The sequence below is a fragment of the Rhamphochromis sp. 'chilingali' genome (assembly GCF_963969265.1).
Source record: "Rhamphochromis sp. 'chilingali' genome assembly, chromosome: 18".
Classification (NCBI taxonomy): domain Eukaryota; kingdom Metazoa; phylum Chordata; class Actinopteri; order Cichliformes; family Cichlidae; genus Rhamphochromis; species Rhamphochromis sp. 'chilingali'.
Genome location: NC_137945.1, coordinates 12,742,988 through 12,756,274, shown reverse-complemented (window position 1 = coordinate 12,756,274; position 13,287 = coordinate 12,742,988). Strand labels below are relative to the sequence as shown.

Here is a 13,287-nt window from a genome sequence, read left to right as displayed (position 1 = left end):
TGCTGTTTAAGGATAGTTTTGCAGTTCAAAGAGAAACAGACAGAGATCTCCCTTTAAACTGTGTTATTGTCATGGCCTTGTCCCAGCAGCAGAAGCGTAAACTGAGGCTTTACATTTCCAACACCTTCAACCCTGCCAGACCTGACGCAGATGACTCTGATGGCAGCATTGCGTCATGGGAACTGCGAGTAGAGGGGAAGTTGCTGGATGATGTGAGTTTGTTTTATTCATAGTCATGCATGGGTTTAGTTTTAATACAGTCCTTTTTTTTTTTTTTAAGGAAAATAACTGAATACTGAGCTGTCGCGGCTGGGTGTAGATGAATTCAGCATGAGTCAAATAACTGCTTGTCCTCTAAAATAATAACACATCTAAATCATCCCGGTTGGTATTAAAGTGTGCCGCTCTTTGATCTCGTAGTTGCTCTCGGTCGTCTTCGGCTCGGTAATGATGCGCTCAAACGACTACGGACAGAAAAGTATCGTCTGGCTCAGAATATGAAATGAACGACTGATGTTGAGAAGAGCGTCTTGAGGGACCGCGAGTGTCTTAAAAGCAGAAGGTTTTTGCATTTTTCTTGTGCCGTGAGCTTGACTGCAAAAAGCTCTGATGTTCTCAGAGCAGCGGCACAAAGCATTTAGGTTTCACAGACCACAAATATTTCTGGTTGAGCTCGGAGGAAGTGGACTCTGAGAATGTCTTGCGTCTTTCTTTTTCTTTTTCTTTTTTTCTGATCTCACCCCGCCTCTCGTGGGTTTTTGATGAGTAATGTTGCTATAAGCAAAGACATGGCAACAGTAGTTTGCGTTTGTGAATCTGCTTATGAGTGTTTCATGCATGTGTGTGACTGATTATGGGTCTTAACCGACGTCTTTCTGATTGCTATCTGTTTGCTCTGCAGCCGGGGAAGCAGAAGAAGAAATTCTCTTCGTTTTTCAAGAGCCTGGTGATCGAGCTGGATAAAGACCTGTACGGTCCTGACAACCACCTGGTCGAGGTCAGCTCAAAACACAGAGGAGGAACCACACACTCACCTGCGGAATTTGCATTGATCTCAGAAATCATCCATTTTTCAGATCAATAAATGGATGAACAGCAGCTTTAACTTTACACTTTTACCTGCACAAAACACGAAAGTAAAAACACACTTTTTGCTCTACTGCAGTGGATTTTAAATGTAACAGATGTTCACCTTCAAAAGGGTCCCCAGTGTCTTTCAAGTGCAAAATACTCAACCTTGCAAACCTGAAAGCTGATTTTCTAAAAGTGTGTGGTGTCCGCTTTCGTGTAGAAGTTCACCCTGAAATCACATATACGTGTTTTCCTTTGGCTTGTATCGAAATGTATCCACCTGCATGGTTTTGGTGTGAGTTTTGTAGTCATATCGAGCTTCACTTGAATATAATGAAACTAGATGGTACTCACCTTGTGGTCATCAAATCACCTAAAAAGTCTATTAGAAAAACTCAGAGTCAGGGCCGGTTTCCAGAAATCACCTGGCAGCGCTCACGGTAACATCGCTGTACCAGTAACATTGTAAAACATATATTAATAATGATAAAATAAACATGGTTACGCCTTTATTATTATTATTATGATTTTTATGCATTTTTTGTAATCACAGGTAGTATTAGTGTCTATTTCAGTGAACTCGAGATCGAAGTCAGAGGTCAAGTCTGCATGTTGAAGTATCCTTGGCTAGGATACTGAACCCTGAGGCCATGTCCACACTAATGCGTTTTCGTTTGAAAACGCATCTTTTTCTCTCCGTTTTGGCCGTCCGTCCACACTGAGACGGCGTTTTCGGTCAAGGAAAACGCTGCGTTTTGAAAACGCTCTCCACAGCGGATACATTTGAAAACGCCGTTTTTGTGTCGCGGTGTGGACAGCAAACCCGGAGCTTTTTCGAAAACTATGACACATTTTAGTCATGTGATGCAGTCATGTGACCAATCAAACTAAGATAGCGAAGGGCATTATAAACGGCAGACAGAAATGAGGCAGGTCGAATCGTCTTGCGCAGGACTGGAACGTAGGCGTTTTCGGCCGTTTAAATGTGGACGACTGAAACGATAGTGTGGACGCAGGCGAAAACCCAGAAGTTGTTATATTAATGTGTTACACAATTTAGAAAGTTATGCAAATGGCATATTTGTTACAAAAAGGAGATAAACGTGTAAAAATGTAACAAAGGCTGTGAAGCAGGTCTTTATGTCTCGGTCCTTGTGACCTCAGGGCTGAAACACATGCTGGAGAAAGTGTCTCTGTGCCTGCCTACGAAAGTGTTGCAGAGTTTGTGTGGGAACATTACTGCTGCTGAGTTTTTAAAATACGTTTTTCTGGCACTTTTAAACCACAAGGTAGCAGGCTTTTAGTTCCATTATATTCAAGACAAGGCAGACTTTTCTGCAGCGTAGTGGCTGAACCAAATAATGGACTGGAAACTGGATTTAAAGGTACACAGGATAAAAGTCCACATCTCAGTTTTGTTGATCAGGGTTGCGGTTGCACAGAGGGTCTGAAAAAAATTCAGCAAAGGAGAAAACAGAGGTCAGCGTGCACAACAGAATCACTGAAACTTTAAAGCTTGAGCTGTAAGGTTATGCATACATTCGCTGAGTAATTAGCTGTTGGGACACAGGAAGGAAGGAGCAGCAATAAAACAAGAAAAGGAATTTCAAAATAAAGCAGGAAATTAAATTGGTATATAGGTACTTTATTACTGCATAAAAATTATGCAGTCTAGAATACTTTTTAAACAACATATTTAAAATAAAAGTGCCAGAAGCTCAGTGTGAGGGCCTTATACCGTGAGAGTGCAAAAATGAAAACAGAAAATACAAATGAAGACAAAGATGAATACGTAATATGTGTGTGGAGGTATCTCCAAAGCTATCGAAGCATATTTCCTCAACGGAAAAACACATTTTTGTGCCATCTGTAAGTGTAAATTTGGGGTTAAGTATCTCAAAATTTCAACGTACTAATTCAAACTTGCAGAGAAAGAAGTTGAAAATTTGACCTATAAAGAAGACGCCCGAACATTTTGACTCATAGATGGGGAAAAAGTGTTTTTCAGTGGAGGAAACAAGCTTCCAGACCAATGCTGAGCACCAGAACGGTAAAGACAAACAAACGGCACAAAAAGGCCAGAAGAAAAATGTGCACATATGATTTTGGACTAAAACGGCTCCTTTAAGAAAAGCCACTGTTCTTGCACCCACATCGGCCAGACACAGTTCAGTTTTTCACATCTATCTCTTTGGAAAGTAATTTTCCTAACTTTTAAATTTTAAAAGTATTTGCCATGCAAAGATCTACAAGTTTTGCATGCTTTGCTTGATGTTAACACTACCTGCAGCATTACACACAACCCCCACACTCACAGTCCTTACACTTCGAAACGGTCTGTCCCTGCCGCCTGATTTATGGAGTGCATGTGTGCAGCTTCTCTTTGTGGCAGACCATTCGGATGTTGAACGAATTCGCTTCCTGTCTTAGCTGTTGTTTCTCGCACCCCTTGGCAGACAGCGTGTCACTTAAAACACACAAAAACGAGCATAAGTGCTTCTCTTCGAATGTGTGTGAAGAGTAATTGCAGTCCTTAAAAACGTATGCACTGTTTCGCCGCTGTTACTCGCTGCGTTCAGGTGACCTGCAGCTCACCAAGTAGCTTGTTACCAAAAAGGGGCTTTAAGAAGCCATTTTAGCTTTTTACCCCCAAACAGCACAGCAAGCATCTGTTTATAGCCACAAGGACAAAAATAACAGACATATAATGTACTGACACTTTAAATAAATCCTGCAGATTTTAAACTGATTGATTAATTCAATTTGAGCGATGTAATCTGGATAAATGGCAGCAAATCCAAACCAGAAGATATCTGATAACATCTGCTGTGAAAACGTTCTGTTAACTGAACCTCCTCAGTCTGCCCTAATACACTCCTTTCTGCTGGAGGCTGTTTGACATGTCATAGCAGGGTAAGCACAGGTGTATTTAACGTGTTATTCACACACACTTCGAGTTATAAAAGGCTAACTAAAAATGTCGAGCACTGCTATGATGAATCTACGTCAAATGTGGCAGCTACCAAAAATAAACACCTGACCGTGGTGGGTAACACTAGAGACCACAGTGTGTTGTGTGTCTCTACAAAACTTGTAGTAATAACTCAACCCTGTATAGTTATTACAAATCAATCAGTCAGTCGGTCAATCGGTGTTGCCCACCTGACAATAACATCAATTTAATGATGAAATGCAAAATTTTACCTTTTTATGATGAGATTTTCCAAGTTAAAGGCCCTCGGAGTTCATTTAAAAGTCAGTGCTTTTAATTAGCTTCATTGCTTTCAGCATATTTGAGCCCTCATAATTTCACGAGTACAGACGATACAAAACAAACACAAAAGACATTTACTCACAGTGTCACTATCCAAAAACAACAAAATCTTACTTTTGTTCACACAATTTGCACAGTTCTCACAATTTTCCTTCTACAACCAACTTTGTGCATCAGTACGGTGGGATACATCATAATTTCAATGCAAAAACTGCACCGATTTAATGTCTATGATTGGTACCCTTGATGTTTGATCTGTTTTCACTGGAGAAAACTTCAAAATTTGCTTTCTGAGCAAAATTTAAAGGGTCATATGATCATGTGGGATAGGTGTCTGATCAATACGAGTGAAATCAAACTAAAGGATAGCAGGCTTTTCTTATAGCCATGATTCCTTGTGTGTCAAAATAATATTCTAATTCACACTCACAGTGAATTCGCTACACAGTGATTTGTAGCTTGGAGGGTTTTTTATTTTATAGGTTAAAGAGCACCTCTAATAAAAACCTAATGATTTTTTGACTTTCTGTAATATAGTTAAGCTGTTAGTGAACCCAGCTCATTTACGTTCAGTAGCTGAAATGAAAACGCACAGAAAAGGATGGTCAGTTTGTACCTATGAGGCAACCAGGAAGTCAAGAAATAATCCAGTGCACAACCCCTGAAAACCACAGCTCAGAGTTTCTTAGCTGCAGCGCAGTGTGTCGATAAGAAAACAGATTTGTTCAGCGTGCTGTCTGACAAATAAGCGTAAGCTTGGATTATGAACACAAACTTCTTTGGATCCTGTTTTCACGACCGCCTGTAACAATAAATCACTTTTTTTCATGTAAGACTTAATTTTAATTTCCTTATGTGGGAAAAATTCAGGGGTTTTTGTCCCTTAAAATGCAATGAAATGCATTCAAAGGATTCCACTAATTACTCCTTTGAACGTGACGGCATTGGAAAGTCAATAAAATGCAACAAATTAGTTTTTCTTTATTCATTTTTTATTGGTTTTTAAGTTGAAGTTGTCCAAATATGCACGTTCATTAAATTATTCTGGTTTAGTAACAATGCAAATAGATAAATACTCCCTTGTAGCACATTTGTAAATGATGAAACTAGAGCCTGAGGGCACTCTGGTGGGCAAACTATGCAACATCAACACTCAAAACACGGTTGAAGGATGTTTCTCTCGTCTTTTTGGAATTTATGTTATAAATGCTGATACTGATATATCTATCAGCATTTATAACTAATATCGGCCTGCTGATATATCAGTCACAGTGTAGATTCAATTTCCGATGAAACTCCACAAGGACTACAAGAACCCGTTGATTAATAATGATCACACAGTGCTTTTGCTTCGGGCTAAAGATGAAGTTGCCAGCATCATTAAAGCAGCACATTTGATTGGCTGACAGGCCAGGTCACACCCCCAGGCATGTGTGGCTACACTAAGTGGGGGTTTTCTCTTCATAGCCGAGAGGCTTGCTGGACGAGGGTTTACGGTAAAAAGTGAGCAATTGCATCAGACGCTATATTTATAGACAGTGAAGCAAAGATAGCAAACACTGCAAAAATTTGAAATCCAAATTAGAAATGGGCTTGGGTTTTTTGTAGTTGGCATCTTTGACCGACTTTTCATGTGCCGGACCACGTATCATTAGAACGGCTTGTTTTTACCTTTATAAGAGGCTTAATGTGAGAAAAGCATCAGTCTAACTGTTGGCAAGACAGCTAATTCAAAGCTGAGGCAGTTTTCTGAAGTGAACTCTAATGCTGTTTAATCTTCTCAGCCAGTTTGGACAACGTTCACAGCAGAACAAAGGAAGGTCTTTGCTGTCCATTAGTCTTGGAAGCTCCACTGATTTGTGTGAGGCTTTTGTATGCGTAGCAGAAATCATTGAACCTTCCCCGTTCAGCCGTGCAGTCAGGGTCAGTGACGACCTCTTGGTCGTGCAGTCCAGAGATGTTCAGTGAAAATTTTTATCTTGTCACGTCTGGTTAAATCTCGTGGTACAATAAGCCCAGCTGACCTGCTGCTTTTCATATTCCCGTTGGGTGCATTCAAACTAAAACAGAGTGGCAGAGTGGATTGCCCTCTCTCTTCTTCTTTTCTGTAACAGCAGAAAGGAGATGGGTTTTTAAATTTTCCAACACACAAGGTTGTTTAAACATGTGAGAGCCGGAGAAAACAACTGCTTACTTATTAAAAACAACCATTAGCTGCCCTTCACTTTGTGTCCTCACATAACTTAAAAAACGTAAAAAAAAAACACTTCAGGACTTTCAAAGTGAAAATTATGACTTCTCAAGGTTCCTCTTTTTAAGAGGGTGTTTTACCCAGGCGCCCAGGTGCTTCTGTTTGAATGACCTTCATCAAAAGAATTTTGTTTCTACCTTGAGGTACAATAAGCACGTAGTGTGTTCTGAATCAGCCAGTGGTTGCAGGAAAACATCACTTTGGATTGCTTGCCAGGGTACTGCAAGACTGAGTGTTAAAGTGTTTTTCTTTTCTGAGTGGTTAAAGTAAAACAGAGATGTAAATACCATCAGAGGTTAGATGCGGAAGAGCTTCTGAAATGCAAAAACGACTTAAAGACAGAATAATATTGGGATAGTTGCATGTGACCAGGTGCTTATGGAATTTTTCTGCTAGCGATAGATGTTACTATGTCTCCAGAGGTTGATAATATTCACCCTTTCTGTCTTGTGCGTGGTTAGTTTGCAGATATTTAAGCTAACCTACTAACCTACTAAGTTAGTGCTTCTGTTAAAAAAAAACAACAACTTGCTGTTAGATGACCTAAACGCTGAAAACATCCTTGTTTTCTGCACATTTGCATTTGGGCCCCAATTGCATGCACCCACACAGGGCCGACAGCAGTTTTGCCCTTGGGGGCCCCGAAATGAGTTTTCTATGGGCAAACCCAGTGTGCACTACCCATAGAAAACTTATATGAGGCCCGTGTATGCTAGCCCATGTTTGACCCACGGCATAGCTTTGCCTTTTTGGACCCCCAAGAGGGAAATCTGTGGCCTGGCCAAAGAAAACCCTCCACTCCACTATCAGCATCGATGAGTTGCAAAAAAAAAAAAAAATTCACCTTTACCTTGTTGTGAGGGGGAAACTGTCTGTAGAGGCCAAAACGGTAAACATGGAAACGTGTTTATTTCTTCTTTTGTGGCACAAGAAACTTTTGGAGACACCCTCAAGTGGTCACTAGAGGAACTGCAGTTTATGGCTCTTCAGTTTTCAGTTTTCACTACCCCACAAAATCATGCCTGAGGATGTGGCTTACAAGAGCTGTGGCTTAAGTAGAGTATGTCTGCTAATCTGAGGGTTGGTGGTTCGGTCCTCGGCTCCTCTAGTAAAACCATCCGTGGGCAAGATACTGAACCCCAGGTTGCCCCTGACACATTCATCAGTATGTGCGTGTTACAGTAAAAGTGCTTAGGTGTAATTTTCATAACATTTAATTCATTTAAATAGATTTAAAGGTCATCAGGTGATCTCCAGCCTTACTGCAGCACAGCTCGTGTCCTCTCTTAAACCAAAGCCAACGAGAGATTCTTTCCACCGCTTCTCACAGCCATCCTTTAACGATTTTCATGAAATCTGGACCATTAATTGGCATTGCACATGTTAACTTAATTCTTTTTTTTAAACTACATTATTTTCATTTCTTATGCCTACTAAAATCTGCTATTGTTATTTCAACTTCATGATGGCTCTATAGTAGAAGTCGGGGGAATACTTCAGTCGTCTGGTAGTTTGATTTGTTTTGATATACCTTTATTAGTCCCACAAGGGGAAATTTCATAAGGCTGCCGATGATTAATAAACCAGCTGAGTTTGGTTTGGTCAAACTGTGGCCTTCTCTTTGCTCTTTCAGTGGCACCGCACGCCCACCACCCAGGAGACGGACGGCTTCCAGGTGAAGCGGCCAGGAGACGTGAGCGTGCGCTGCACTCTGCTGCTGATGCTGGAATACCAGGTGAGGGCGGCACGCCGTCTCGCTTCGATGCCCATAAATAGTCCGTTACTACGCCGTGACTAATCCGTGCCTTGAAATCAGCTGTTGTAGTGACAACCTGCAGGCCTCACATTGCCGATAAACACCGGCCTGCACAAACATTACAGTCCATGTAAGACGCCATTTAAACCTGACATCTGTTTCCAAGCCGGAGAAATACGATAAGGGTGAATGATGTGATGGAGCTGATGTAAAGCCCCTGATGTGGGCGGCTGTAGAAAGTGCTGTAATGTGATTATGTTGTCTCCGCAGCCTCCCCAGTTTAAGCTGGACCCTCGCCTGGCTCGCCTGCTCGGTATTCACACTCAGACTCGCTCCTGCATCATCCAGGCCCTCTGGCAGTACGTGAAGACCAACAAGCTGCAGGACTCGCATGACAAGGAGTACATCAACTGTGACAAGTATTTCCAACAGGTGTGGACTCCTGCTGTTGCTGAAAATATGATCGCACCAGGGCAAGATGAGCAGTATGTATATAAACTCCACCAAAGCAGGAGTCTTATCTTACAGTTTTGCGGAAAGGGATTTGGATCAGCACCATAATTGAACTGCTTCCTCCTCTGCGTGCGCTCTCATAGTTTCATAAAATCTGGCTCAGTAGCTTCTGGGTAGTCAAACAGCAGCGATCACATACCTCCACCTCAGCTCTCGCTTTGGCAGAGGAACAAATGAGCGCTCCATATTTTTATTCTTAGATACTACGAAAGTAGCTTTTCCATGTGTTCCCCTTTCTCTGACATTATGTTTAGTGTTAGCTTTCATGTCTCTGTCATAGGTAGGGTTATTCTGGTTTGCTTTTAAAGCTAGTTTTCCTCATGTGTCTTATGTTGCTTTTACTTCCTGTTCCTGTTTTACTTCTGGTTTTCCTTTTTTCCCTTTTGTGGGATCATGTGTTTTCCAACCATGCATTCCTGCGCTTTGTTTTATGGTTTGGGCTTTTTTTCCAGTTGTTCTGGACTAACTCTAGACTTTGGATTTGTTGGTTCTTTTAATAAGGCTCATATTTAGTCTGTTCCATGTTAGCTCTATGTCTGTCGGTGGAGTATCACGAGCTATGACATCATACAGAGCCAAGAGTAGAAAAAAGTAGTAGCTTTGTTGCAAAGTGGAAAAATTTAGGAACCACAGCATTAACATCAGCACAAGAACTGTGTGCCGAGCGCTTCATGGCATAGGTTTTCCTGCCCTCATCATAATATGTTCTACTTTTTTTTCTGGCAGCCTGATTTCAACTTAGTAACTCAACATTTCAAGTTACTTCCTCAATTTCATGTTATTTTCTTATAGGTTTGTAATAGTAACCCCGAATTTTCCCTTCTGGTTGGCATAAAATTTTCAAAACAAGGTTCCAGACCTCCTGGACACAGCTTTCTGTGTCCGCAACTCCATTGCGGACACAGAAAGCTGGAGACCCAGTAGCCGACTAATAAATCAATTAAGCTCCAGTGAAGGGAAATCTTATTGTTTCACCTCACCTACATATTTTGGACAACTCTGTGCTTCCAGCTTTGTGGGAACAGTTTGAGAAAGGTCCCTGTCTGTTCCAGCATCACTGAGACGGTGCACAAAGTCCGTAAAGGTACGGTTGGATGAGTTTGGTGTAGAAATACTTGACTGGCCTGCACAGAGCCCACCTTTGAGATGAATTAGAATGGAGTCTGGAAGCCAGGCTCTCTGGTCCAACACCACTGTCTGACCTCACAAATGCTCTTCTGGATGAAATTTCCACCGGCTTCCTAAAAGAGTGGACACATGTACTGACAGATATAGCTGCAAAGGGAGCACCAATTTAGAGCGAGATGTCATAAAAGTTCCTGTATGTGTAATGTGTAGGTGGTCCAACGCTTCGGTCTGTCTCGTGTATGTCAGAAAATAAGGAAGAAGCATAACCGGTTCACTTTAAAAGGAAAGTTATTTTTATTTTTAGATTTTTGACTGCCCTCGGCTGAAGTTCTCTGAGATCCCTCAGCGCCTCACCAACCTCCTCCTGCCCCCTGACCCCATCGTCATCAACCACGTTATCAGGTAGATTTTCCCCCTGTATGAAATATGCATCACAGAAGATAAATAACACAACCAAGTACTAACTGAGAAGCATCTTTACACCAGGCTTTGCATATTTATCCTTGCATTAGTACAGGAAAGATGCTATTTAAAGAGATATTAAATTCAAATAGCTTTATAGTATGAAAATGTGTTTACCTTGAAACCTTCTACTGGCTTTTTCATTATAAATAAATTAAGCACGGCATCATTTACCATTTTTTAAAAAAGAATATTTTAAGGCCAAACAATGTTGAACCATTACTGGGTGAGTTCACACCAGAGTAATGGGATGTGTGATGCAAGCTTATTATGGGAGGTTATTGTTTTCTACACAAAAGAAAAATAAGAAAATAAACTCTTAATTTGGGAAATGTGTTGAACGGACTTGAGGACTCCCAAGTGGATTTATTGAAAGCTTCCTCTTTTTAAAGATGTGTCTCACTTCACATTTTCTTTCAGCGTGGATCCCAACGACCAGAAGAAGACGGCCTGCTACGACATTGACGTGGAGGTGGACGACCCCCTGAAGAGCCAGATGAGCAGCTTCCTCCTCTCCACCGCCAACCAGCAGGAAATTGCCTCACTCGACAACAAGGTGAGATCACCATCGTCGCAGAATACTCTTTCTCTGTATAGCACACGTCTTCTTTCGTGTTACACACTGTGGTTGAAGTTTGGGAATAATTCACTTTTAAGCTAACAAAGAGAACGGTTTTATTGTTGCAGTAGTTTGTTTGCTGTGGACTTCTCACCCAGCTGTGATAAGCGCGAAGGCTGTTATTTATATTTTTCTGACAGATTTTAACTTTATAGCCGACATTGTTGTTGGAGCTGAGCAGGAAGGAAGGGTGGGACAAATAACCAGAAATACACGTGACAGAAAACACACTGAGAACATGTACTGCTGCTCGAGACCCAGTTTTCTTTGTCTTTTACAATATTTTGTCCAGCTTAAAGCCATTTTATATATTACTGTGCAAAAGCCTTGAGTCACCCCTCGTTTCCTTTATTTTGAAAAATGGAAATTTGTGCAGGGATTTATTGAAACGTGCACACACTTTTTTATTCTTACAGCTTCTTCTTTTGTCCTCCACTTGTCCAGTTTCTTAAATTTTCTTTACATTTTCAGCTAATCCTATTTTATGCCTGTCAAGCTGTGGTATCTCTGGCATTTTTGTAGATGCAGCTCAAGAAATGGAAACAAAATATGTCTTTTTATGACAAGCCGCTCATTTAAAATGGACTTTTTGCTCAGTTGTCTGTTATGGGTAGACACAAAATCAGTAAATTTTGGTGCCTTTTTGTGCTTGAATGGTTCATAAGTCGGTGTTAAGTGGCTGAACAAGGGAAAGAAATTCCTATGAAAAAGCTCAGGTACAAGAACTGGACTGAAACTGGGTGAAATGGCAGTAAATGCCTGAAGAAAAACCTTTGAAAGACTTGAAAGCTGGAGAGCTTTTCCTCGAGACTACTTTAAACATTATAAGAAAGTCTGGCTCCTTAGAAGTAAAGTACCAAGAAATTATAGGTGAGTCAAGTCTTTTGCACAGTTGTTGTATCTTAATAATAGCAGAGAACCTATTTCTGAACTTCTGAGAATACTCTTGATACTACATGATGCAAGTCTTGCAAACGGCATTTCCATTAACACAGTTGATTTCTTGTGTTCAAGCTTCCTCCTACAGTCCAAACGCATACTTTAGGTAAAATGATTTTTCTAAACTGGCCGTGTGGATTGGTCACCTGTCCACGGTGTATCTAACTTCCTGCTCAGTGACAGCTGTTACGATACTCTCCCGCTCCTCAGCGACCCTGAAACAGACAAGCTATTAATGGGATGGGTGGATGGATGGATCAATTTCCGTGTTCACCTAATTAAATTCGCCATTTTTCTAATACCAAGTAGAGTGTCAGAAGACATACCAGTGAGAGAATGATCAAATACAGGCCCGAGTCAGCACGAGTCGGTATGTTTTTATGTAAAATAATCAATTAAAGTGACCTGTAAAAGCACTGAAGGATGGATAATCATGAATAATGAGTTAACTCCCTGGTGTCACATGTTTCTGTAGCAGGAAGAAAATATAAATATTTATGACCTTGATATTAAAATTCAACACTTTTATCAACATTTAAAACCTGCTTTGTTTTCAGAGTTATGGTTCTCATTTTACCTTACTTAACATTTTGACCTTTAAAGCGTAAAAATACTCTCACGTTTGTCTGTGATGGCTCGAAAGCTAACCATAACTCCAAATATAGGCAACAATAAATTTGGGGAAATGAATAGAAAAACCATCCCCACTGACACACATTAAAAACTACTCACGTTTCCCCAAAAAGTCTGAAAAGATGGATGAAGCTTCTGGGTGTGAAAAGTGAAGGTGCTTAAATCTTCATTCTTCCTAATGAGCAGCAGGGGGCGACTCCTCTGGCTATTGCAGAGAAGTCAGTGTTATTTCCCACTTGATCTGTGGTCTCAGTAAACACCTTCCACACAAGTTTATGGGCTCAATCGCAGGTTGCAGACCAGATTGAACTTGGTGTGGTTTTATTTTGAAAAACTACGGTCCCCGTTAGAGTGAAACGACGACTAACTTGGGACCCTGTGAGTCCAGAGCGTGCAGTGTTCGGAAAGATGGTTAACGCTAGGAACACTCAACTTGAGACTTAACAAATGAACACTACCTCCATCCTTTATATACAGTGTGTATTTTTTCTTACATCACGAGCCACCTTCATACACCAAAGTACCTTTAAACTCACCAGAAATTTGGTTAAAATAGTGAATTTTAAAAAGATAAGAAAATGTGTAAAATCCTTCGCCTTTATCGGGTGTTTAGATTCCCTCGGTTTTATATTTGATCAATA

General features: G+C 40.8%; 1 protein-coding gene across 5 annotated transcripts in view; it reads left to right on the top strand.

Annotated features, from left to right (window-relative positions):
• Nucleotides 1-13,287, top strand: part of smarcd3b (SWI/SNF related BAF chromatin remodeling complex subunit D3b) — a 63,312-nt gene that overhangs the window by 46,012 nt on the left and 4,013 nt on the right. For 3 of the 5 annotated variants that reach the window (XM_080864626.1, XM_080864627.1, XM_080864624.1), the window contains 6 exons: nt 87-212; nt 902-997; nt 8,230-8,331; nt 8,623-8,784; nt 10,298-10,395; nt 10,876-11,011. In XM_080864626.1, the coding sequence (XP_080720752.1) occupies nt 87-212; nt 902-997; nt 8,230-8,331; nt 8,623-8,784; nt 10,298-10,395; nt 10,876-11,011 (720 nt within the window). The remainder of the gene's footprint in view (nt 1-86; nt 213-901; nt 998-8,229; nt 8,332-8,622; nt 8,785-10,297; nt 10,396-10,875; nt 11,012-13,287) is intronic. The other 2 variants (XM_080864628.1, XM_080864625.1) reach the window with 1 other exon arrangement.